The sequence below is a fragment of the Alligator mississippiensis genome, chromosome 3 (assembly GCF_030867095.1).
Source record: "Alligator mississippiensis isolate rAllMis1 chromosome 3, rAllMis1, whole genome shotgun sequence".
Taxonomy (NCBI): Eukaryota; Metazoa; Chordata; order Crocodylia; family Alligatoridae; genus Alligator; species Alligator mississippiensis.
The window spans coordinates 210,810,698-210,836,676 of record NC_081826.1 but is presented as its reverse complement, the minus strand read 5'-3'; the positions used below and the strand labels follow the sequence as shown (position 1 = coordinate 210,836,676).

Genomic DNA, 25,979 nt, shown 5'->3' with positions numbered 1-25,979 from the left:
ATCCAAATCTGAATCAAATACTTCCCTATTTGCACAGGCCCAATGTTTAGGGACCTACCGAATTCGAGACAGCTGTACACCGATGTCATGGTCAGAATGTGGGGTTTGGCAGCCATTTTATGAAGAAGCGTGATGGGGTCCCCCATCCCTCTGATTGGCCAAAGGGCTCTGGTGACCCTGCCTTTCACTGCTGATTGGCTGTGAAGCCTGTCCATCATGTGGCTCCAAGCAAAATGACAGGCAGCCCTCACAACCAATCAGTGGTAAGGGGTGGGGATGGAAGCCATCTTGCTGGCAGCCCCTCCAGTGGGCAGTTCCCACTTGTCCCTCCCCCCTCTCCCTTGCCCCCACTTCCCCCCCCGCCCCAGCAGGCTGCTGCAGAGCCCCAAAGACTGCTAGCTCCCTCTGGGGAGCCAGTGTTTTACTTTCAGTAAGTTTTCTTGTTTTTTCCTGTGGATTTCATGGCCATTGCCTGCTTTCGTGGGCAACACCGGATTTTGCTAAATCTATGAAATTGCGATTTCAGTCGGTCCCTAGTGATGGCTCATGCTCTGTAAAGATTTTCAGGTCCCTTTTCCTGACCTCAGTCTCTGTTTCCTCATAGCATTTTAGAAACTTTTTCCATCGTGTTAACAGAATAACAAGTCTCCTGGCAACAACAATATTGAGAACCTCAAGGTTGCTCTGAATGGTGATACAAAGATGTATAGCAGCTGGTAAAGGCACTATGCCTGAATTCTCAACATTGATAATGCCTGGACTTGCAACATAATTTTGTCATTGCCAATATTAGCAATGGTCAGAATTTTTAAAGAGATTGGACCTACTGGAACAGGATATCACATGCACCCCCCCTTTAGAAGATGCTATACATTTAGATAGTTGCAGAGGGGGTGTATTCTTTGGTTCCCTTTTGAGTAAGCCTTTTCTGCTGTAGGCTATGATTGAAATTTATCATGCAGAATTTTGGCCTAGGCACTCTGAAAATTCCATTTTGAGCTCATCTATGGTCATGTAAATCCAAAAGATATGACCCTGTCTCCTAATTTATGCCAGGGAATGGGGAGAATATTATGAATATAAAATGCCAGTATTCTGAAAGGAAAGCATCTTATCCTTCTTCTGTGTTGGCTTAAGTAATTGCATTTGGTGGAATGAAATAGTGTTTCAGGGTATGGACAATTATACCCAAAGAAAAAGGGGGATGTATTTCTTGATAATTTGCTTTAAGTTTTTCATGTGCCTATTCTGTTCTACAAAGAAAGGAAAATTTAGTAGCTGTTTTGTACTGGTATAAACTGCCTTGAGTTAGCTTTATTTGCTGTAGGATAGGAGAGGACACAAATAACAGTTACAGAAGTTAATGCATGCTTATGAGTGGTAAGTCCCCCAACCCCCGTAAAGTGGTATCATTTTTTTACTGGTTCACAGGCTCAAGCCAGTTGACTTCACAGGAGTCTTGCCTGATTTACTGTTATCTTGATTAGTTTTAAGATATCATGAACTATGATTTTTAATAAATCAACCAAACAATCAAAAATATTATAAATGCCACAGTAAACTTAAATACCAGAGGTGGAAATTGTTTGACCATGTTTATTATTAGGGAAATATAAGGTTTGATACAAAGCCTATTAAATTCGATGCAAAGGCTTCCATCAGGTTCAGTGGGCTGTAGACCAGGTCCATGAACAGAGGTGGGTAGCTGCTTGATATCTTACTGATGTCACTGACAAAGAGCTGAGTAATAATTGTCCCATTTTAGACCATTCTACAATGTTGCAAGTGCTCTCCTAAGCAGAAATGAGAAGCAAAGTCATTGTTTTTTACAGGATGCAGAGTTTTGATGAACCTTGGATGGAGGAAGAGGGGGAAGCAATGGAACATCCTTATTACAACAGCATTCCTAATAAAATGCCCCCTACTGGGGGTTTTATTGATGCCAGACTCAAATCCAGGCTTCCTAATGTGGCAGACACTGCTCAGGTCAGTGACTCATTAGCTGTTTAGTTTCATAGTCAGGGTCAGCAATCAAAATTTGAAAGCACTGTATATTTTCAGGTTAATACACTGAAGATGTGATGTATCTTGCACTTTTCATGTACAGCTGGCTTTTTTTGTTGCAGTTTATCTGTTGTGGCATCCCATGCATTCCTTGAATTGAATAAGAGATGAAACATAGCTTGTTGTTTACAAGTTAAATTTTGGCTTATACTGCTGGACATGTGGTGAAGCAGAGGTTGCAGATGACCTCCTCCCAAAATCTAGCAGACAGTCAAAACCACAGCTTTCTAGACCCTCACATGCTAGTGGGATATGTCTCTGGCTACCATTTGATGACTATCCTATTACTGGGTGGCTCACTAGGCAGGAATGATATGGTCCCTATTCCTTGTTAATGCACAGATGCAAGAGTCTTAATAGGAGTGATGCTAAATTAATTGGTCCCAGTCTTTCCTGAGCCAGTCTGCCAGCAGATATACACTTCTTTTGGCTCCCTTCAATATCTCCTTGCCCACAAAAATGAGAACGTAGCCCTGTGCAGTTAACATGAGCTATAACAACAAAGTGCCCTTTTAACAGACTCTTTGAGCCTTCTTACCAGTAGACCTGTGCGAAGTGGCTAGTATTTGCTTTGGATTTGGATTCAGCTGATTCGGGGGACAGTGCTTTGATTTGGTGATTCGAATCACTGTCCCAAATTGATACAGCCAAATCTGATTCAGAGATTTGGCCACCGCTGAATCTCTGAATCAAACAGGCCCCATCCCCCGCCCGCTCTTCCAGCCCCATCAATGGCTGCCCCACCCAGCCCCAGCCTCCCGGCTCTTTAAAAAAAAACATCCTGCACTCACAGACTACAGCCAAGTGGTGGGTAGGGCAATCCCTGCTGCCCCCCACTGCCCCGTGCTGTGTTGGGGGATCTGTCATGAGCCCCCATCCCCTGCCCGCTCTCCCAGCCCCAGGTCCCGGCTCTTAAAAAAATAAAATAAAAAAGCCCCACACTCACCAGCTGCTGCTGGGTGGGGGGCAGTGATTCCAGCTGCCTCCCACTGTTCCGTGCTGCATGGGGGGCTCTGCCACGAGCTCCCAGAAGCCCTGGTGGCTATGACTTTTTTTTAAGAACTGGGAGCTGGTGCCAGGCAGGGCAGCTATTGATGGGACTGAAGGAGTGGGTGGGGGATAGGGGCTCGTAGCAGAGCCCCCCGCACAGCATGGAGTAGTGGGGGGCAGCGGGGATCACCCCCCGCCTGACAGCAGCTGGTGAGTGGGAGCTTTTATTTTTTTCTTCTAAAGGAACTGGGAGCTGGGGCTGGGTGGGGCAGCCATGCAGGGGGAGGGGCTGGGAAAGTGGACAGGAGTCCAGGAACACTCAGGGGGGCTGGGGGAGCAGGCAGGGGATGGGGCCTGGTGGGGGTCCCTCCATGGTTCCTTGCCTCTCTGCCAGCTCCCTCCCCCACCTCCTACTTACCGGCACAGAGTCCAGGTCTAATTCGGAGAGCTTCAAATTGATTTAGGCCTTTTTATTGGTCTCCTGATTTGATTTGATTCGGATTCGGACATTTGGCTGCCGAATTGGGCCGAATCGCCTCTGAATCGAATCAGCACCCAAAGCTTCTGTCTGTTACTGTCTGTATACATGGTTAAAAGGGCAAAAATACCATTTGCTTCCTGATTCAATTGTGCTGTTCTTAGACCAACATCCAAGGGTAATGCTTATAGACTATGGCTCTTTAAGTTGATCTGTAAGGACAGTTTCCTGCAACTAAATGAAACCCCATTGATTTTAGTGGGCCTCTTCAGGTTTCATAGTTTCATAGTTGGTAGGGTCGGAAGGGACCTGAGCAGGTCATCAAGTCTGACCCCCTGCCATGGCAGGAAAGAGTACTGGGGTCAAACAACCCCGGCAAGGTGTTCATCCAGCCTCCTTTTAAAGACCCCCAGAGTAGGAGCCAGCACCACTTGGAAGTTGGTTCCAGATCCTAGCCACCCTGACAGTGAAATAGCACCTCCTGATATCTAGCCTGAATCTACCCTCTGCCAGCTTGTGACCATTATTTCTAGTCACTCCTGGTAGTGCTCGGAGGAACAGGGACTCTCCCAATGCCTGCTGGTCCCCCTTGACTAGTTTGTAATGGGCCACTAGATCCCCCCTCAGCCTTCTCTTGTGGAGGCTGAACAGGTTTAGGTCCCTTAGCCGGTCCCTTAGCCTCTCCTTGTATGGCCTGCCCTGCTGACCCATGATCATGCAGGTGGCCCTCCTCTGGACCCTCTCAATGTTGTCTACATCCCTCCTGAAGTGCGGCACCCAGAACTGGATGCAGTACTCCAACTGCGGCCTGACCAGTGTTGCATAGAGGGTGAGGATCACCTCCTTGGACCTGATTTGGATGCATCTATGGATGCATGACAAGGTACGGTTGGCCTTCCTGACAGCGTCCCCACACTGTCGGCCCATGTTCATTTTTGCATCAATAATGACTCCAAGATCCTTTTCTGCCTCTCCACTGGCGAGAAGGGAGTTCCCCAGCCTGGTAAAAGAAGGCTGCCCTAATCAGGTGGTGTCAAAATGAAAAAGTCAAAATACTTGCCTCTGTATGTCAACACTACAGTCAAAGCTCTAGCTGCAGTCAGGTATACCTACCTGAGCTAGCTCTAGTTAGCTAGTTCAGATGTTGCAACCAGTGTAGCCATGGGAAAACAGAGATCAGCTTGGACTAGCCTGCAAGTATTTACCCAAGTTCTTGGGTGGTTTCTGCAACCCATGGGTTGCTGCTGTTATACTGGTCTAGCTAGCTTGGATATATCTAAATAAACTTCATAGAACCATAGAAAGTTAGGGTTGGAAGGGGCCACAGGAGGTCATTTAGTCCAAACACTTCTCAAAGCAGGACCAGCCCCAACTAGATCATTTCAGCCAAAGCTTTGTCCAAACAGGTTTTGAAACCCCACCAAGGATGGAGCTTCTGCCACATCTGTTTCAGTGTTTTACTACTAGTGAGAAAATCCTTCCTAATATCTAACCTAAACTTCCCTTCCTGCAACTTGAGACCATTCCTCCTTGTTCTCTCATCTGCCACCACTGAGAACAGTCTATCTCCGTCTTCTTTCAAACTCCACTTCAGGTAGTTGAAGACTGCTATGAAGTCTCCTCTCAGTCTCCTCTTTAGACTAAATAAGCCCAGTTCCCTCAGTCTTCCCTCCTAAGTCATGTCCCGCAGCCCCCTCACCATTTTTGTCACCCTCTGCTGGACTCTCTCCAATTTGTCCACATCCTTTTTGTAGTGGTGGGACCCAAAACTGAACACAGTACCCAAGATGTGGCCTCACCAGTGCTGAATAGAGGAGAATAATCACTTCAGTCACACCTTTGACTGCAGCACAGTTAGTCTGTGTGTGGAACAACTTTCAAGGTCATAGCCAAAGATTGTTCTATTGCTAGTATACCTCTGTTTAATTCCCAGATTTATGCTATCTGGAGAGAGCTTTCTCCTCAACATAGAGTCGTTAGGTACCAGTGACTCAAAACTATTGAGACACTTGAATTTTCGAGCATTCCAGCATCTGTTTTCTGTAAAACATCCATTGAAATCAATATACTGTCAGAGTTTGCTTAAGTAAAGATGACTACACTGGAGAAGTTGATGTGCGTTTTTAGGATGGCAGAGGTTAATATAAACAGAAAGGAGTTAAGTACTCACACACTAAGTATTTACCTAGCTCGACACAAATACACTCAACAAAGAATGTTCAATCAAAATTTCATCCACAAGAAATTTAAAGAAGCCGTGTGTAAGTGGAACACATCCTGAGAATTCATCAAAACTAGTTAACACTGCAGCACACCCGTTTAAAGGAAAAGGTTGCTGAAGCATGTTTTTGTGTGTGTGCACTATAGTCTGCCACAGCTGCAGGAAGAGAACAAATGTACTACCAGAGTCGACACTTAGGAGACAAATTCAGTGAAGGCTGGCCTCATGCACCTCTTAAACAAGGTGAGCTATATTTTATAATAATCATATTACTCATATTGACCCCAATTGTGTAGTTGCATCTGTGCTGACACGGTGGGCCCACAGTGTGAGTCTGCTACATATAGGTCTTGCAGCAGTGAACTGTACTAAGTTGGAAGGTTTGCTCCTACCTTAAGGTGAATTTCAGAGTGTGTGGTTGTGAAAGGCATTGGATAAACAGCACTGCAAACATAAAGCCAATGTAATTATGAAATCTGGACATGCACAAAAACACATACACACACAAGCATGGAAAAGCCTATGTTTTCAAAATGTATTAATCTTTGGCAGCTCAACCTGGCCTTAAAAGAACCTGATTTCTAAAAAGGAAGTCAGTACTTTTCGAAACTCTGACCTCGTACAGGTGTTTCATGTTGGCTCCCCCAAATAGAAGCAAAATCAGTAGTAATGTCTGAAAATGTACACTCAGGGGTGTGTGCATCTGAGTGTGTGTATGTGTGTGTCCCCGCAGATGAACTGAGCAAATTATTTGTAATTAATTTATTCTTAAAAATTCTGGGGTTTATTATTGGTGAGGTATTTATGAGAAAAGCATAGCTCTTTGAAATGTGCTTATGGTTAAATTTTTTTTTTGAAAATGTCTTCAGAAAATGTTAAAGAAATTTTTTTGGCAAAAATCTTGTTTGTCTAATAAAAGATATCATCTCTACTACGAGTCCTGATTGCCTTCTCCTTGTTTGATGACTTTGTGGTGGCTTTGCAGATATTTTAAGAAAAGTATGCCATGTTACTTGTACAGCTGAGTCACCTGGTTTTATTTCAGTTCCTTGGCTTGAATAACTAACAAACACAACATGAATTTTGAAGATTATAATCAAATATAGAATTTAGTTTGAGCAAAAATTTAGTTTAAAATTCACTTTTCTCCATCACTAAAAATGGCTGCAAACTTTCTATACAATATTGAATCTGCAGTTTGGTTATCAATCCCTTCTAAGATTTTTCTAAACAATGCTGCTTTATTCTTTCACAAGCCTAATTAGAGAAAGACTTGGGGATAAGACTCTTGAATTTTCCAGGGTCCCTAGACATTTACGGTGTGCCAGAAGGGAAATCCCATTTCACCCCTGCAGGAGAGGTACCAACTTATGTGAACACCCAGCATATAAATGTGGAAGCTCTGCTGGCGCTTCAGTCCGATGCTGAAAGCATGTTCAATGCCACAACAGACTGTACCAAAGAGAGCAGTCCAAGAAAAGATCTGTTTGATATGAGTAAGTTCCTTTTAAAATCTCTTTTCTAAATATAGATTCTGCATAATGAGTTTGTTATTTTGGCCCCAAAGAATCACCAATTATTCACTCCTAATACTGTTTGAATTAATGATGCTAATTTTTTGAGTTAAAAAATAAGAGTGCTGATAGTTTGAAACTAGTGTGTGTCAACCACCTGCTACAGACCAGATGGAGGCTTGGCTTGTGCAATAAGGGGCCCGTTTACTCCCTTACATCCTGGGTAGCAGAGTGGGAGGGAAAGCAGGCTCAACAGAGCTGCTGCATCCTACCTACCCGTGCAGATGGTCACACAAATGTAGGAGTTTGCAGAGACTTGGCTCTGCTCCTCATCACCTCCTGATGGGCTGGAATGGTAGGGAATATATAATAAATATCCAATGAAGACCAGATGCAATAAAGGAAATGGTAGAGACATTGGACCTCTGAATAATGCATCCTATGCCTGGGATGGGTTGTACAGTCTATCTTGCCCTATTTTTCAGCTTTGAAGTCAGTGTTAGCAAAATCAATATAATAACTAGACTGGATGGTCACCTTGCTGGGGTCATTTTACCCCAGTTGTCTTTCCTGCTTGGTGCAGAGGGCTGGATCTGATGATCTTTCAAGGTCCCTTCCAGCCCTACAGTCTGTGAAAACCCCCCCAACTATTCTCTTTTCAAATAATGGCATAAATATTGATCACATATTTTTTGGACTGTACTTACTGGTATCTAGTGATCTTAGTGCTACACAGCTGTGAGCACAGCACATTTAGCAGTGGCAAGAGGGGAGTTATTTTGTTTAACACTAGCCTTCTTTTCTATCTCTAAACAATTGCTGGCACAGGGCTTATTTCATTCACTTATTTCAATTGAATTAACCGAATTAATTTAGCTCAAGCTATAACAACCATGCATTTTTTTTGTAAACAAACATTTATACAATTACTTTGGATCAATATTCACAGAACTTTCCTAACAGAGCTGGTTGGAAATTGTTTGTGTCAGTTGCCATAAAACTTTTGGCAGGATGGTTTTGGGAGGGCAAAATAGACTGTATGACCCATCCCAAGCTCAGGATGCACTATCTACCACTTCCTTTGTTGCATCTGGTCTTTATTGGATATTTATTATACATTCCCTACCAGGTCCCAGCCCTCTGCCTCATGATCACTGCTAGCTGCCCCACTGGTGGATGGGGGCAGGGGGTCAGGACCTGCCCCTCCCCTGTAGCTGTTTCCAAGCCCTCTGTTCCTGGTCGGGGAGCCAGGGCCAGGTGTCTACATGTGCAGAGATGTTAAAGCAGATCTGCTGCTCCTAGCAGCAGTCGGTTCCCACCCCCTCTGGTCCTGTACTGGCCCTCTGAAGCGGCCAGGGGGAGCTCTAGGCTCTGCCTGGGTGCTAGCTCATGGGCTGGCAGGGAGCACAGGGCCAGGAAACAGCTGTCTCCTGGCAGGAGCTGGGAACAATCTTCCCAGCCCCTGGTCCATGATCACAATTGGGGAGCAGGGGCTAGGATTTCCTTGCTGCTGGGGTACAGGGACATTGTCTCTACCTAGGCTCTGGTGCCCCAGCAGCAGGCAACTCCCGGGAGCAGGGAGCAATCTCCCATCCCCTGCTGTCTGGCTGACTGGGAACAGGTTTGTTCCCGTTTGGCTGTCTACACATGCTGTACAGCACAATAAGTAATCACAAGTAATTTTGTTTCTTGCATTTACAGATAGCAAATTTACTTGCGATTAGAGCAAATTACTGCGCAGTAAGCACCTGCATGTGTAGACGGTGGTGCTTACTGGGCAGTAATTTGCTCTAATCTCGCATAAAGCATTTTATGTGGATGCGCCCCAATAGTACAGAATTATACTTCCATCTTCACACATGAGAATGGGAATCATGTGCAGCTGTACTCCCTGTCCACCATTAAAAACTTGTCTACATTGGGAAAAAAAGCATCGTTAGCAAATATGTTAACTGACACGATGTTAAGCATGATTTGTTATTGTAAAAAATATGTAATGGGATATCTCTACTGCAGACTGAAGTACAGTTGAGAGATACCTGATAGCTTTAAATGAACCAGCTCATGTACCAGGAGTAGTTTGCCTATGCATGAAGCTATGTGCCAGCTGATTTACCCTGTTGAGAAGCAGGTTAAATTAGCCTGTATGCAGCTCTGTGCTACCATGGCTAGACTGCTTCTAGAGCCTGAGCAATCTAGCTGGTCTTGGTTAACTCAAGGGATGATCCCATGAAGTATTATGCCTTGTTTGACATTTTGTTCATTACTACATATTACTGATGTGTTTCTGGTCATGAGATTTTTCCTGGTGTAAATAAGGACTAAGAAATGTTTCCTTCTACTCATTCCCCATTAAGCCCATGAGAAGAAGAGAGGCCTTGCAGCCTCAGCATCCATCCACTTTTCCAGTCCAGATTGATATTAAGCTGCATTTTCCTGAGCTGATGAGGTGCCAAATGAGAACTGTAATGCAAATGCCTTACAACCTCATTGCTGATTTTTCAGAAACCACATTGGGTGATTCAAGCTACTAATGTGGTTTTAAAGTCTCACGTACACAAAGCAGTGTATGTTTTTGACAAGTGTTAGGCAATCAAACTAAAATCTGGTGGGGGGACCTAGGCTTTATATGGAATGGTTTTGCACACTTTAAAGTATGCCCTGCATTTTCTGTATTAAACTACTAGAACATCTAACATCACATGGTTAAATCCTAGTCTAGACAAAACCTTTTTGGTTTAGAAAAAGGCATTTCCCACAGGGTTGCCCTCAATCATCTCAAATAAGGTAAAATCTGTTAATCTACATTAGGATGAAGGTCAGGTTAGGTAATGCAGATTATCCCCTAGTATATAGACTTATAAGGAGCTCATCACAGTGATTAAACAGGAGGATGGATGCTTGTTAAAAGAAAACTGTATTTTGAAAAAAAAAGAAAGGTTTGTTTGATTATATCCTTTGCTGGACTAACTGTCCAGTTGGGAGACATGTTAGATAAGCTTTCTGGCACAAAGTGCCCCTCCAGCAGATATCAGTGCGATATGCTTGACTATTCAGACTGTGCCAGATATTAAAGATTAAATTGCCCAAAGCAAGTGGCAAGACAAAAGGAGGGTTCTGAACCCTTCCAGCATATGCAAATACCAGGTGTCTATAAATACATGATCTTTGCCATTATTCCCTTTTAAAAGATCAAGTCCAAATAGACTCTGGTTTTTAATACCCTCCTCTATGAGCCATGTCATTTATATCCTTAAAGCATTATAGAAATTAGTAGAAGTAGAACAAACATTTTCTATGTTTGTTTTTTCTTAAGGATAAATGGAAGTAGCTATTACAAAAAAGGGGATTAAAATGGCTGGATTTATACTATTTTGTAATTCAGTTTTCCTGTGAATGATTTGCACGTGTCTCTTTAACCAGAACCGTTTGAAGATGCATTGAAGAATCAAACTACTGGGCCTGTGTTGAATAAGGCAACTTCAGTTGAATGTACCAGTCCTCTTTTATCCAGAGCAGCTCACTGGACTATGATGGAAGACCTAAGTACAGAACCTTGGTATCAAGGAGAGATGAGCAGGAAAGAAGCAGAAAAGTTGTTAAAGAACTGTGGAGACTTCTTGGTCAGAAAAAGCACTACAAATCCAGGTTCCTATGTGCTGACTGGTATGCATAACGGACAAGCCAAGCATCTTCTTTTAGTGGATCCAGAAGGAACTGTAAGTATTGACTTCTGAATGATGGTAAAATAGCATTCTGCAAAGCAGAAGATTACCCTTGTCAATGCTTAATTATTATCAGAGGCATGTATAAAGTGTCTATCACTTAACCCTAAGCCTCAGTTTATGATGTCTGGTTAAGAACTGCTGCAGGAATTCTCCATGTAAAGGCTACCTTCAGGTCATTTTTTCTTGAGTTCAAGTTGAAATGGAGAAGTACTGCAGTGGTCAACTCTGACAAGACACTTTTATGACCTCCTAACCTCCTGACTTGGGCTTTCTAGCAGTGGAGCCACATAAAGAAGCCAGAGCTGGACAAGTACACTGGGCTTTGGTATTTTTGCAGCTGTTCTATTGAGTTTGTTGATGTGTCTGTTTGGTGACTCAAAGTATCTCATGTGTTGCAATATATGTCAGTCGTGTATTACTAGTGTCTAACCAACCCACTACTCCTCCATATGAGACTAGTTTAAAAGCAGGTGTCAGAGCAACTGATACCTGACAAAAATGTTGTCAGGTATCAACAAAAATGTTGGCACGCATGTTATATACATCCATGGGGCCAAGTCTGGCTGCACTAACTGACTTAAACTGAGAAACTGGCATAAGGTCACTAAGGTTAAATCTGGGGTCTAGAGGAGTGATTCCCAACTAGGGTAACACAACAGCTTTTAAAGAGTGTCATAGGGAGAGAAGAGCTAAGCAAAATATGCAGATTCCAGTGAGAAGATAAGGGCAAGCTCTTCCCTGCTGGCTGTTCCTCCTTACTGGCCCTATAAGAATAAATTCATTTTATATGGGGTGCAGCTCAGTGGAAAAAAGTTATGGAGGGGTGCCTTGAATCTAAAAAGGTTGAGAACCATTGGTCTAGAGATCACAAAGCTTTGACTAGAGAGGATTGTTGCCCATGCTGTAATTATATTGGCCACAGGAGGGCAGTGAAGGAACATTTTAATGGCTGTTTTTTACAGCTGCAGTAGTCTCTGACTACTTGTGTTCAGTCATTTTCAACAAGCTAGCAGAACTGTGTGTTATCTAGAGATATGTCTCTTTTACTTACAGGCTGAAGGTTTTCCAGCAATTTTGTGATTCCTGAAGAAGGCCTTTATCTTCACTTAACATACAAATAATTGTCTTAGAGGGGATGCTGTGAGATTTCAATAGTAGGGATCCATTGTATCCTTACGGGACTGTTATCTGGCTTGTGCAGAGATGCAATGAGCCAGCTATACTCTGGAACAGGAAGTACATAGCCAGTGCTATGCTGCTAAGGGAAAGGAGCATACACTCCTGCATGCCCAGGCAATTCTGCTGGCTGGTACAGGGAGAGAGTATAAACCCACATCTTTCCACTCCTTTTCCCTGTGACAGCACTCCTTGCATCCCTTCCCTCCATTTGTGAACCCAATTATAATGTGTCTTTGAGTTCGAAAGGATATTCTTCTTCCTATTTAGCTTGGGAGGACACGAGTAATGGTTTGCTATTGGTCAGTGCCAGAAGTCTCAAACTCACGATAACCCTTAGGCTGATGACCTCTTGCAGAACGCTGGGCTTCCACGGAATACAGTTTGAAAACCATAGCCACTGCTTGCCTCCCTGCCACCAAAGGCCACCTCCAAAGAGGCTCCATAGCCCTCAATTATGTGGCAGGTCTCATCCCACCCTGGCCCTGGCCCTGAAGTCTGGGGCCCACTAGGAGCCCCAGAGGCTGGAAGAAACAGGCCACATGTTTGACACCCCAGGTCTGTGCTTATAATAGCAAAGAGGAACACTCACACCCTTGTACTGGATCTGCTCGGCTGTCCAGTGAGTATAGACGGTAGAGCCAAGGTTCCTTTTATCACCTTTCCAGCACACCTGTTACAAAGTGCAGTAACTGCTAAGGAGTTCAAGGCTAGGATAACCCCTTCAGAAGGAGATGTGGCTTCTTATGCCCACACAGAGGACATTAAGCCAAGTCACTATCTAGCTGGAGAGTTTTCAGCATGTGTATACCCTTCCCTCCCTTGCACATTATAAAGCATATTTCATACCTCACATACTCATGTCAGATTCCAGATGTCCACATAGAACAAGCCTTCCTATTTTAGGCATTGGGGCAGTGCACTGAAAGGATGTTGTTTACTATACAGATGTGTTAGCATTACCAGCTTTCCCTACCCTCAACAACACTCATGGCTTGGAGCACATTCTCTCCATTGATATCACAATGTTCCACAGACATTAATTGACTGGGTCTTGCAAATGAACTCTACTGGGCTTGATTCTACCCAAAGAGGGCTCCAGCACTGAACCAGCATTTCAGTGGGCATGTCTACACATATATGTGTGCTGGCTTAAATTTACTGTGTAATTTACTGCACAGCAAGCAGGAATAGGCCAGCATCTACATGTGCAGGCATTAAAGTGCATTAACACTGTGTGTGGACTGATTTGGGACTAAAGTTAGTCCCAAGTCAGTCCACACACAGTGTTACTGTGCAGTAAGGTGTCTATATGTGTGTTACTGCATAGTAACTAATCAGGCATAAATTTGCTGCCTGCATCACGCAGGTATCTAATTTATGCTCAAGCCAGCATAAATCACCATATTTACTGCACAGTACAGGTGTGTACATGTAGATGTGCCCCCGTACTGTGCAGTAATTTCAGTTACTGCACAGTAAATGCATACGGGTAGATATGCCCATTGGGTGGTATTTGTGTTTGTAACACTTTATAAAACTAGGGCGAAGCTTGACCATATCCTTCAAAGGTGGGATGTGATCACACTTATCAACTCTGAAGAGTCAATGGTCACAGCTGTTTGGCAAGGCTGTCCATCTGGGGCAGGCTTGTTCCAGTACTCTGTCAGCTTGGCTTTCTGGCTTGCTGGTCATGATAAAAGCCCTTAATAGTCTCAAGGACTGTGCTTAGTCAAGGGGGTGCTAATCAAAAGTTACACACCACTTGAAAAACTCACTCTCATTAGAGTGCTTGCCTATTGTTCTATTTACACTTAACAATGCTGGCCTTATAATTTGTGACCTGTTAGCTCATTTACAGCATGTCATGAGCATGCCTAGCAAAATGCAAACATACTGCAAGCCTTGGAAGACTATTTTTTCACAGTCTGCATTTCTTTGTGCATGTCTGCACTATCTCTGTGCTGTGCCCAAGCTCTGAGATGCGTGCTCTGACTACATACTTTGTACCAAATCCTGGAAATGAGGCAGTATTGACTCCTTGGTGTAGCCCTGAGCCAGCCACATGAACCCTGATAGAAATACTAATAAAGTATGTGCTTAGGGCTACTCAAAGGGGGCTGCCTGGACTTGCTTGTCAGATTGGGTGATGGCAGTAGTACTAGACACAGTGGTGTAGAAAAAAAGTGATATCAAACTTATTCAGCCCTGTGGGCTGGATTAGGGGCACAGGGCCAGTCCATGAACTGGATTGGGTTCACAGACTGGCCCCACTCAGCACATGCAGTGTGCAGGGCCAGTCTGACATAAGTGGTCCTCACAGCATGTTTACCAAACTAGCCCCACATGCTTCATGTAGTGTGCAGGGCGAGAGCCAGCACATGCTCTATGCAGCATGCAGGACTGGTTTAAGACCCATGCACCATGGTCTGGATGATACGGCTCTGAAAGCCATATCCAGCCTGTGGCCTGTACCTTTGACACTCTACTTTAAACTCAAGAAAACTGGCCCTTTTGGGGGGGTCAGGACTGAAAAGTAAATGCTGCTGAGGCTGGTGGGCTTTGTTTCAAAATAAGCTCCTTTTACTTGAGCTAGACAGGGTGGTACAGACATTTGGGGAGGTTAGATCACATTAAAATTGGCCCTGATATGGACCTTACACTAGTTAGATTGATCTAAGTGTGAATAATACAGAAGTTAAGGATGGTTTTATTGGTCTAAAAATAGCCTACCTGATGTAGATTAACCCTACCTCCAAGGTTCACCTAACTTAGATTTGGTTGGCCATTTTTAGACCAATCTAACTGTTCTGAACTTCTGTACAGTTCCCAGGGCTGCGAAAGCCCTGGGGCTGCATTTTTCCTACCCCCTGTCTGACACTGGGCTATTTTTAGTCTCCATCTCCTCCTTCTGAGATGGACAATGGCCCCCCTGCAAACCATCTAATGCGTCCCCTCCCCGCCACCAAGCCTGCCAAAGCCTCCATCCCACAAGCATCTCCTGGTGCTAGTTTTACTAGTGTTTGCCAATGCCAGGACCTGAGCAAGTAAGTTGAGGTGGGGGGAGGGGTCATCAGGATGGGGGAAGATTAGGTCACTGGGAGGTGGGGTCGTTAGTCTGTTGGTGGGGGGTAGAGGGCTATACAGAGCCCCCGGTCATGGGGGGTGGGGGAGAGAGGGCCCTCCATCTCCCTGATCCTGCCAAACCCTCCCAGACCCCAGCAACCCTCCATGGACCCTGCCTGCCCCCCAATACCCTAATCCCCCCCAGAGCTATTCTGGGAGGAATTTTCCAGGTTTGGTGTATGCCTCAGAATGAAATTATTTTTGAAAAGTTTCATCAAAAAATATTCTTCCATTTCTCAAGGAAAAGATTGTTTGAGACCTGGGTTGTTTCTGCCATTGTCAAAGAAATTCTTAAGAGACTGTTTGTCAAGAAGCTGTAAGACTTCTTTCTGTGGAACAAGGTCTTGATATTGGGCAGGAGAGGGACTTTGTGTCGGGCGGGGGTGAAAATCTGAAAATTATAAGTCTCTGAGGGAAAAAAAACAGTTCAAACAAATAAGGGAGGGATCCTTTAGGAATAATAGCATATGACCATATAATTAAAGTCTGAATCATAATATATGCATACAAAAGCTACTTTAGTTCTGGCATTGTCTAACTTCAGAGTGCTTGACTTTGTAAACTTAATGTTCTTTATATCCCAGTGGTTTTGGTTGTGATCATTTATATAATAAGATACTAGTACAGAATTCTGGAAACGTGCTAGACAAATAGCAGATTCCTTTTTTATGAAGATGTTTAAGCCCAAAGGGACAAAGTGGGTATGATACAGTACAGAACAAACATGGAGATAAATACAAAATATGGTTTTGTATTTGGAATGCTTCTCTGGAGCTAAGTGGCTTTTCAGGAAGAAATTATGGAGGATATTGTATATATCAGGCAAGAGATATAGAATGGAAAGAAGCACAAAGATGCAGGTGAATGAATACAGTGGTTCCTACACATCTCCTTATTCTGTAACTAGCCCTGTTGAAATCAAAGAGGATCCTGAAGGGGTGATATGTCACTCAGTCTGCTCAGACTGAAGCTGGTCAGCAATTTTTAGTTTGTTTTGTTTCATTGAAAAAAAATGACAAAACCAAAAATTCTATATGTCCAGCATAAAATATTGAGTTTTCACTGAAAAACCAAATATTTTTCAGTTTGTTAAAAGTAACTGAAGTCTCCCAAAATTTGGGGCACAAGCTGCTTGTTGCTAAAATGTTCATGTAAATGTAGAGCTTTGTGTAAAATGTTTGGATTTCAGGGTTTTGGCTTTTCAGTGGTAATGGGAAATGTTTGAGGAAAGCAGAAACTTAAAAAAAGAAAAAGCAAAAGAAAAAGAAAAAAGTTTCATTAAAGCCCAAATTTACACTGGGGGGGGGGGGGGAAGGTTTTAATGGAATTTTTTTTACAGGGCCTATTCAGCCTCAGTAAAGATGGTGAACTCTTCTCCAAATATAGCAGGCAAAATAGAAGTCTGGAGACAAGATGGGAAAACAGTTAATTTGGGGGGCAGCAAAATGTCTGTTGACTTTGATGGAAAAAGGCACAAACTTGTCATTAAAAATATGGAGTAAAAGAGATGCAAGGAAAATATTTCATTTTAATTCCAAAGAATATTTGCAAAAGGTTAAAGGAAAGAAATGTTTTTGGTCTTTGTTTAACATATGGTGTTTTATCCTCTTCTTTTAAGGTTCGTACTAAAGACCGTATATTTGACAGCATAAGTCATCTCATCAACCATCATCTTGAGAACAACTTGCCAATAGTCTCCGCTGGGAGTGAGCTCTGCCTCCAGCAACCAGTTGAGAGGAAGCAATGATGCGTTATGACACTTTCAGCTTTTGTACCCTGTAAGCTATAACCAGTGGATACTGCAACCATGTACATTAAAAATGCATACATAAATATATATATGTATATCTCACCAGTATGTTCCCTTTAGGTTTAAGAAACGCCATTCCATATGGTACCACATGAAAATTCTTACTGCTCTACTCAGACATGAAGTCTGATTGAAAACACAGACAGAAGGCTTTCTTAAAATGTAATTTCAATAAAATTGTTCCGATTCCTTAATGTGAATATTGATAGTGTACATACATGCATTATATATAAATACAGTATATATTTATATTTTTCAAGTCAGTCTGTTGAAGGTATGGAACAAATGTTCTGTGCCAAGTGTTTTTAATTGGAAAAGATGCCAATTGTGATTGTTCAGATAAAAATAGAATTCAATGATCTCATTTCCTTGAGAAATCTAATATTGGAAGTCATATTTGTAGTTTTATCTAATAAGCACAATTATGGGGAGAAAACAAGTGGATTACATTGATTAAATACCAGAAGAGGGGACTGAATTCAGAGCTAGTATTCCAACATGGAAATTTAGTGTGAAACAGTTTTTAAAAGCATTAGTTAGTGTCACTGATTTCAAAAGCATTTTATCTTTCTGATGTTGTTTCAATTCTTATATGATGCTACTCAAAATGTTTGTAACTTACTTTGACAATGACTTAGTGTGATCTCTGTGTGTTTGAGATGTATGCATTTAATTTTTCTAACTAATATAACACTATTCTGCAGCTTTTATTTATTAAATCTAATTAAATCAAATTAAATTATTTACAAGTAGTTCACTTGTTGTGATAAAAAAAAAAATTGTGCAGTGACTGCCAGTCACTTGTGAGATGTTATATATAGATTAAGTGGGTTCCAATTGCTTGTTTTTTTAATGTGTTTAGTGAAAGATGCACGCAGCTGGTCAGAGACACAGTTGAAATTTTTAAAAATAGAATAATCACAAAATATCAAACCTTAGAATGTTAATCCATGTAAAAGACCCAACTTTGATTTACTTAATTTTTAGGTGCCTCTATCTGAGATGCAGTTTAAAGTTGGCCTTTAGAAAATGATATTTTTAATAAATGTATTGGTTGTTTTTAATGTCCACTTTGGAAAAATACATGCGTATTGGTGATGCATTTTTGGCAAATAGTTCAGTATCTCTTGGTATTGAGATATGTACAATGAAAAGCCAGCTAACACAAACATGCACACACGCACGCACACACACACACACACACACACACACACTCACACACAGAGTAAATCCATGAATTATTTTTGCTTTTTGGAGAGGACCTTAGCTTTTGCTTCTGACTTAAGGAGAGCTAATTTTAGTTCTCAAAGGGCGCATCTACACAAGACACTTACTGTGCATTGGCCTAATAACGCTGTGCAGTAGCGTGTCATGGCAAAAACTGTGCTAATAGCCTACTGTGCAGTGTTATTAGGCTAACGCGCAGTAAGCGTCACTAAATAACCATGTGCCTGCGCTACTGTGCAGTAACTTTAGGTACCTCTGTTTTGCTTTTTTGAGTGTGGTTGTCTTGTGGAAGAAGACTCAGAAACAAGGCAATCTAGGGCCCTCAGTACAGCCTGCGTAGAGCATCCCATGACCCTGTCCAGTGGCAAAGACCTGCCACTGTACACCCTAGCAGAACATGCCTTGTCACACGTTCACTCGCAACAGTTGCAAATCATTGGATTGTAGTGACCCGGTTAAAGTTTGTAGGTGTTAGGAGATTACTTTTGCCTGAAAGGGATACAACTTTGTAATGTCACAAGGGTTCTTAACAGGAGCTAAACTGCTTGAATGTGTGTTTGCTTGCATTTTAAATGCACTAACTTAGCAAGTGTTAAGTTGGACATGTGACACCACACTCTCTCCAACAGGCCATGCCTCTCAGACCTATTATTCTAGACTATCTGCATGTTCAGACCAGTACTGTTTACATTGAGGTCATGTTTTATGCTTTTTTTCTTTTTTTTTTTTTTTGCTAACCTCCCCTCCCCCAAAAGTTGAAAATGTGACCTCATTGTATCTTTTTATGAGGCCCTAGGCATGACCTGGTACAGCCTATGCCTTCTGCCTGTGGTTCCATTTTTATTGTCTTTCAGTAAAGGAATGTCGTATTTTTGCCGTTGATTTGTGATACAAATTCTCCTGTCAGAAAGTAGGATTTCATAACAAACAATGTTTTGTTTTGTTTGAACAATCTGGGCCTAAAAGGAGTGATGGGAGATGAGTGCATGAATAAATGCATTTCAAATGTATTGAAATAAATTTGTAAAAAAAAAAAAGAATGTTTCTGAATTTACCATCTGTAGTCTTAACAAACTACCAACCAATCTGCTACCATGTAAAATCCCCTACCCTTAGTTCAGTTCTTAGCTATTGTAACTCTGCAATTGTAATTACACACCAATATCATTTTTACCTTATGTTACCTTATGTTCTGACAGCAGAAAGTAGCTGAAAACCCATCATATCGACCTGGCTCAGGATGTCACCTGGTGATGTGGAACTGTGGTAAAGGGAATGACTAGAGGTAGTGCAGGTAGATGCTGTGTCTCTCGGCTGTGGTGAAGCCATGTTGCTAGATAGACCCTAAGGCCTGGACTGTAGTGGATATCATGCCTCTGAGGCTTTTAAAAGACTGGGAATCAAATCAACTTCCATTTGACTCCAGGATATTTGGGGGGGAAAGGAAGGGCATAAAGACCATTCAAAGCTACCTCTCCAGTCCCTGCTGCTTTGGTTGCTGCTCTGATGGATTTGGTACTGTGCATGAAAAATTATACAGCTAGGCTATAAATCTATAAGTTCAGGGTCTGATCTTGTTGCCATTAGAAACAGTGAGTGATTTGCTATGGAACTTTATGGAGGTACCTAAATCCTATTTTGGTGCCTAAAATCCCATTGATTAAGTAAATTGGAGGTGAATGCTGGAATCCAGGTTTTCCCGGACATGTTCTTTTTTTGGATCCTCCAGCTCTGTCCAGGTAGTCTTTTGAAGGCTGAACAAATGTCCAGAATTTTTCTCTGCTCCACTGGTGAGAGTGGGGGGTGGGCAATTGGAGGCAGGGGGCACCATGTGTGAATGTGTGCGCATGTGCACGTGGCTGGCATGCATCCAGGTAGGGTGGTGGGAGCAACCTCAACACCTGGATGCAGGTAAGTCTGTGGGGAGTGGCGGTTGGAGGGTCAGGGCTTGGGGACTGTCTGGGGGGAGGTGAATAGGGGGTGTCAGGGCTGTGTGTGTGGCAGGGTGTGTGAGTGAAGTGGTCAGGAGGGCCCTTTGGGGGTGGTGAGAAGCTCCATGGCTGGGCCAGTGGCACAGGGGCCAGTGCACAGCCTCACAGGGGTGGAGTGGTCAGAAGACACTGTCTGGCAGGGAAGCGAGGGCATGGCCAGGCCACCTGGTACAGTGCTGGAGCCCCAGTCCAGGGCAGCGGGAGTCACGGGCCTCCCTTCCTTTTCCCTCCAGCCTGCACTGGGGCCAAAGTTGCTCCATCACTGCCCGCATAAATTGGAGTCACTGTGCTCTGGCTTGGTTGAGATGGGGGCAACTGGGGTTTCCTCTGGCGGGGCTGGGGGTGTGTGGCTTGGGAGTGAGGGCACAGGGGAGGCAAGGGACTTGTGGGACACTGGCAGTGCCAAGGGGCTGTGAGTTGGGAATGAGGGGCACCAGCATGGCCTGGTGGGTAGGGAACTGTGGGTTGAGATGTAGAGGCACTGGCAAAGTCAGGGGTCTGAGGGTTTGGAGTGAGGGGCAGCAGCAGGGACAGGGGGTTGAAGTATGGGAATGAAGGGCACTGGCAGGGTTAGGGGGCTGTGGGTTGGGATTGAGGTGTCTCCCTGACAGGTGTCTTCTGTTTTGGAACTGGAAATATAGTAACCCTACCTAAATTATTTTTTGGATCTGGCCTTTATCGTTTATAAAATAAAAGAAGGAAGTTTCACATAATCTCATGACTCCAGGAACTGGCACTTTATGAAGAAATGCATTTATGGATCTCATGATAAACTCACAAGAGCTAGTAACACTGGAATGTCCACAATTTCTTCATTGTGGGTTGGTAATTTAGTATGTAGGAAATTTCCATACCTTACCAGAGCACACTTCCTCTCTGCATAAAATCAAATGTTATGTTTAAGAAACCTAAATCTCCCTTTCAAAGTGACTTTTGTTTATATTACGATCATTTGAATCCTGTGCACTAGGCATGCATTAAATCTATGCTACTAAAATACTGAATTAAATGCTTTAGATTAATTGCACTGTAGGTATGTAATAGAAATAAGGTTGTCGGTGAAGCTGGCTTCACTAATTCTGACAGCTGAATTTCAGATCTTTCTCCAGCATTTCAATCAAATGTTTCAGTTGCTTTAGAAATTTGGAGCAAATTTTTAAAATGTGAAACTTTAAAATGGCAGGGGCATAAAGCAAAGAAATAAAAATGACATGGCAGGACTTGAAGGGCTCTCACTCTGCTGAATTCCCAGTGGGTTGCCACATTAAGCCTCTCCAATATTTGCTATGGGCTTTTACTTCAAAGGGTAGTGCTTCCCCACTCAGCTGGCACTCACCAGCTGTCCTATACAGCTGACTGGAGAAGAAGTGTTCCTTGGAGTAAAAGCTGCAGCAAACAGCTGGATAGATCACATGCACCTATTTCTTTGGTTATCTATATCCCTGGCTCATTTACAAACCCTCATCTTTACAGGGAGCTAAGGAACCTAATCCTGTGAAGCATTTGGGTTCTGATATATTAGTTACTGATTTCAATAGAAGTTCTGCTTCAGTAAAGATTCCTGTATCCTTCTTCAGTGAAGCAGCATTAGGGGACCCAGACTGCTCCTAGGAAAAGGAAGAGAACCAGCCTCCATGGTGGGTTGCTTCTTTGTCTGGAGAAGTTCCTAAAGCCCCAGTTCAACTCCCTGTATCACATATAGGAATGCAGCTATACAACAGCTTCATGCTGAAGCATGATGTTCTTCAGTCCCTACAGATACCACTGATAGGAGCTGCTGCTGCTTCAGGTAGCAAGCTCTCTGTGGCTTGTTTGAGCAGCCTTGTGAGAAACAGAAAACGATAACATAGCTGATGGAGTGAAGCCCTAGATATAGAGGCTGATGCTTCTTTTTTTTCCCATTCTTCCCCAGCCCTCAGTCTTTTTTCTCTGAGAGTTGCATCAAAAGAAAACTGTTAGTATCTCATCATGCCATTTTACAGATTTGTATTCCTTTCTTGAGATTTTTCTATGTGAAAATTCAACATAGGCATGCACAAGGAATGCAGGATTGAGCTGTTGGAATGAGTAGAAAATGAGTGGGGCAAGAAGTCGCTATAATAGCTTTCCTAGAAATCTGGCAGGTGTCACCTGCCACTTTAAATGTTCTGTACCAGGGGCTTATTGGTTTTTTCTTTCCCTTGGGGAATAGCAGTCTCAAGTTTCTTAGTATGATAGTCCCCATGCACCACATTGTATGGTTATGAGATGGGAATTAATAAACATTTATACCATTATAAAATAATTGCTGGCAGTTAAGGTACCAGATGCCAGGTATAATTTATTCACAATAGAATTTATACATTTGTAAGTAAGAATGCACCATTTCAGAGCTGGCACAGATTCACAACCTTCAGGAAACTTGTAGATTTATACCAGGACTTTGCAACTTGAGAATGCTATTGCATAGAGATATAAATCTAGGTTTCAGATTTTTGTTCATGTAGCTATTTGAGGCAACTGACAGCACCACATGTTGCAGATCAGTGTAGGTGCATTCTTCATTAAGTTGCATATTTGCTGTTTTTGGTTGATGTACTCTGAGTCAAATTAAACCCTGTCCATAGGGATTGCATGAGGTTTGTGCTTCACCTAAAATCCATTTGCTTATGAGACATATGCACTGCTCCTCTGCACAAGGTGAATTTCATCCTCTGATAACATAAGCTGCTCTAGGGTTTCCACTAAGAAAAAAAATTGGAAAACATTTTTTTCCCCACTAAAGAAGATGAAGTTTGGAACTAGAGGCTTATACAGGAAGCAATACATTGCAAAGCCCACTAGCTTGACTAGCAAAAAGGGCTTTGAAAATGGGTCACAAGGCTCTAAATTACTCTCCTGTTTTGCTACACAGCTTTCTGAAGGTATAATGGACTCAGTTAATCAGGATAACCTTAAAGAATTAGAAATTAAGTGGCTGAATTTTAAATTTGCTCATCCATGACATGAACATCTATTTGAAGGGTAAATTTGACAGCTTTATCTACCCAGTTCTCCTCTCTTCTCAATGAGGTAAGAATCACCATCCAGAAAATATTCATTATAAACCAATGAAAGTAAATTTCAAGTTAAAGAAAAAGAAGCCCATAGATAGTGTGCGAAATACTTTTCTCCTCTGTGACTGTATTTGTGTGATGACATTTTCTGTTCCAAGTAGAGTGCTATCATCCAATCCTCAGTCTTGAAACAAACCAAATTTGTTTTTTGTAAGATAAATGTGTTTCCTTAAGTCATATGAAAAGGTGAACATTTGCTGCAGAAAATTCAAATGTACCTTCAATATTTATTAACAAGATATTTATTACTTTTTAGAAATAATTTTGACTGAGCATTGTACACAAAGTACTTTTTGGAAAAAACAAGTGGTGTGTTGAAATATTGTGAGAATTTATTTTCTCTGTAACTTTTTTGAATCCAAAATGAAATCTATTATGAAATACTCTATGCCATGTTTTTGTCAGTCCATCAATAGTGACCACTTTGATTACAGAAGCAAATTGTCTCTTAGGAAATTCTTCAGTACCGGCAGTTGGATTAGAAGTTAACGTTGCACTTTTTTCATATTTGCAATTTATGCAAAAATTACAGGAGAGAATGAAATGATCACCACACGTAAGCAATGCTAGAAATAGACATCAGCAAATGAAGTTGATCAGCTGTGCTGATCCACTTTGCTGGCTGAAACACATTGGCCCATTGTCCCACCTGTTGATGCTGTGGACAATGGCCAACAATGGCCAACATGCTCCCCAGACATGGCCCAGAGATTCCCACAAAGACTAGGCCCCTCAAGCCCTGAGTTGCTGGTACTCTCACAATAAAGCCAACAGACATCGGTCTCAATAAAGCAGCAGAAACTATTACCACCTTTTATCGAGGCCACAAATTTGGGTATTTGTGGTATGAGAAATGGTATAGGCATCAAATTGCTTTCCCTTTGGGGCACCATAAAAAAGGTTATGGAGGCACAAAGGGCAACATTTATTTGCAACTTTAGACTACAGTGGTACTAGGACCAAATAACATGGAACGGAGTTTGAACTCAGCTGTGTTGGTTTTACAGCAGAGTAGCTCCATTTATTTCCACAGAAACATTTTTGGTTTACAAGAGACCAAGAAGGAATCAAAGTCATGAACGCAGTTTTGCCAAATACCATTTTTGCAATGCAAAAGTAGGTCCTGACTCCAGCCAAATTATACCTTGATCTGTAAGAGGAATTATCCCCCGCATGCAAAGGTAGGGTTAGCCCAATTCTGCAGCAGCATTCTCGCCCTGCACTCAATAATGCTCTTGATACTGGGTTGGCAACTGAATGTGCTGGGGAGAGGGGAATGGATAGCTCCATGTTAAAGGAAGACAGGATTGGACTAATGTTCTTTAACTCAGTCTTCCTTTGGTCCCAGAGGAATAATCAGAGAAAGACAATACCTTTCGTGCAAAGATTTCTCAGTGAGGATCCCCCTTTAAGGAGATGTCAGAAATCACTATGGGCAAGGAGGCCCCTTGCAACTCTGCTGACAGATAGATGGAGGGGTCCGGGAGCTTCACAGAGGTAGTGGAACTCTGTATGAAAGACCCTGGCCTGGTGGAAATACCAATGGGTTGATATGTTTGTGATCAGGCCCCACAGTATGGCTCATTCTGTGGCAGGACAAACAATATAGGCAAAATTTTTAGGGAAAAACCTACTGAGTCTAGTTTAGTGATTTGCAACCAGGATGCTGTGGCAACTTGGGGTTCCTTGAGATCCCTTCAGGAGTGCCACAGGATGCCACACATTAGCACCATTAGGTGTGCAACATGATAAACCCAATGATTTTAAATAAGAATTCATTTTTTTAAAGCTCACCTGTTTTGGTATTTCTGAGTTTTTTTCCAATAGAAAAATTGCTGTAGTATTCTCCCATAGTCAAAAAATGAGTGAAAACTAAGCTGGCATTTTTTGAGCGGTGCCTCAAGTCTAAGAAGGGGTACGTTGAGTCTAATGAGGGTTACCTTGAGACTAAAAAGTTTTGAGAACCAGTGATCTAGCCCATTCCCCAGAAGGGGCTGCCCCAGTTCCTGATAGAGGCAGAAACCACAATTGACTAAAATATGCTATGAATTACATCTATGTAAATCATGTCTCCCTGAAGTTAAATGCCATTATTCCAAGGCTTACCTAATGTAATTCAACTTAGTGGGAGCTAAACAGCAATTCTAAGAATCCTGACTTTCTGGCTTTTGTGGTAGCCAATGGAGTTTTATGCCCAGCATTTATTTTCAATACCATCACCACCATTGACAGATGACAAACTTTTAGCCAATGCTGCATTTCTAATTAAAATCGGTTATTGGAATTGTGCCTTTCCTGTATAGCAGTTTACATTTCCAACTATGTAGCAAACCCTTCCAGCATTTATCCTAAGTATTATGAGTCTAAGCCTGCTCCCACTGTTTGAAGGAAAGCCTACCTACCTTTGACTTCAACACAGTGGAATCAGAGCACGTAGTTAATTTTTGTTTTATAGACTGTGCTTTCAGGCATGACATTTATAATCTAGCTGTAGGTTTTCTACTCAAACACAGAACCTTGTTACACTCTTTGAGAGTGACTGCTACATAACTGGTTCCA

The 25,979-nt window shown here is 42.5% G+C and overlaps 1 protein-coding gene across 1 annotated transcript in view; it reads left to right on the top strand.

Annotated features, from left to right (window-relative positions):
* SHC3 (SHC adaptor protein 3) overlaps positions 1 to 19,383 on the top strand; it is an 83,263-nt gene extending 63,880 nt beyond the window's left edge. The window contains exons 8-12 of the mRNA XM_019477981.2: positions 1,833 to 1,986; positions 5,900 to 5,996; positions 7,055 to 7,249; positions 10,691 to 10,986; positions 16,916 to 19,383. Of these exons, the coding sequence (XP_019333526.2) occupies positions 1,833 to 1,986; positions 5,900 to 5,996; positions 7,055 to 7,249; positions 10,691 to 10,986; positions 16,916 to 17,044 (871 nt within the window). The 3' untranslated portion in view covers positions 17,045 to 19,383. The remainder of the gene's footprint in view (positions 1 to 1,832; positions 1,987 to 5,899; positions 5,997 to 7,054; positions 7,250 to 10,690; positions 10,987 to 16,915) is intronic.
* Positions 19,384 to 25,979: the final 6,596 nt, after the last annotated feature.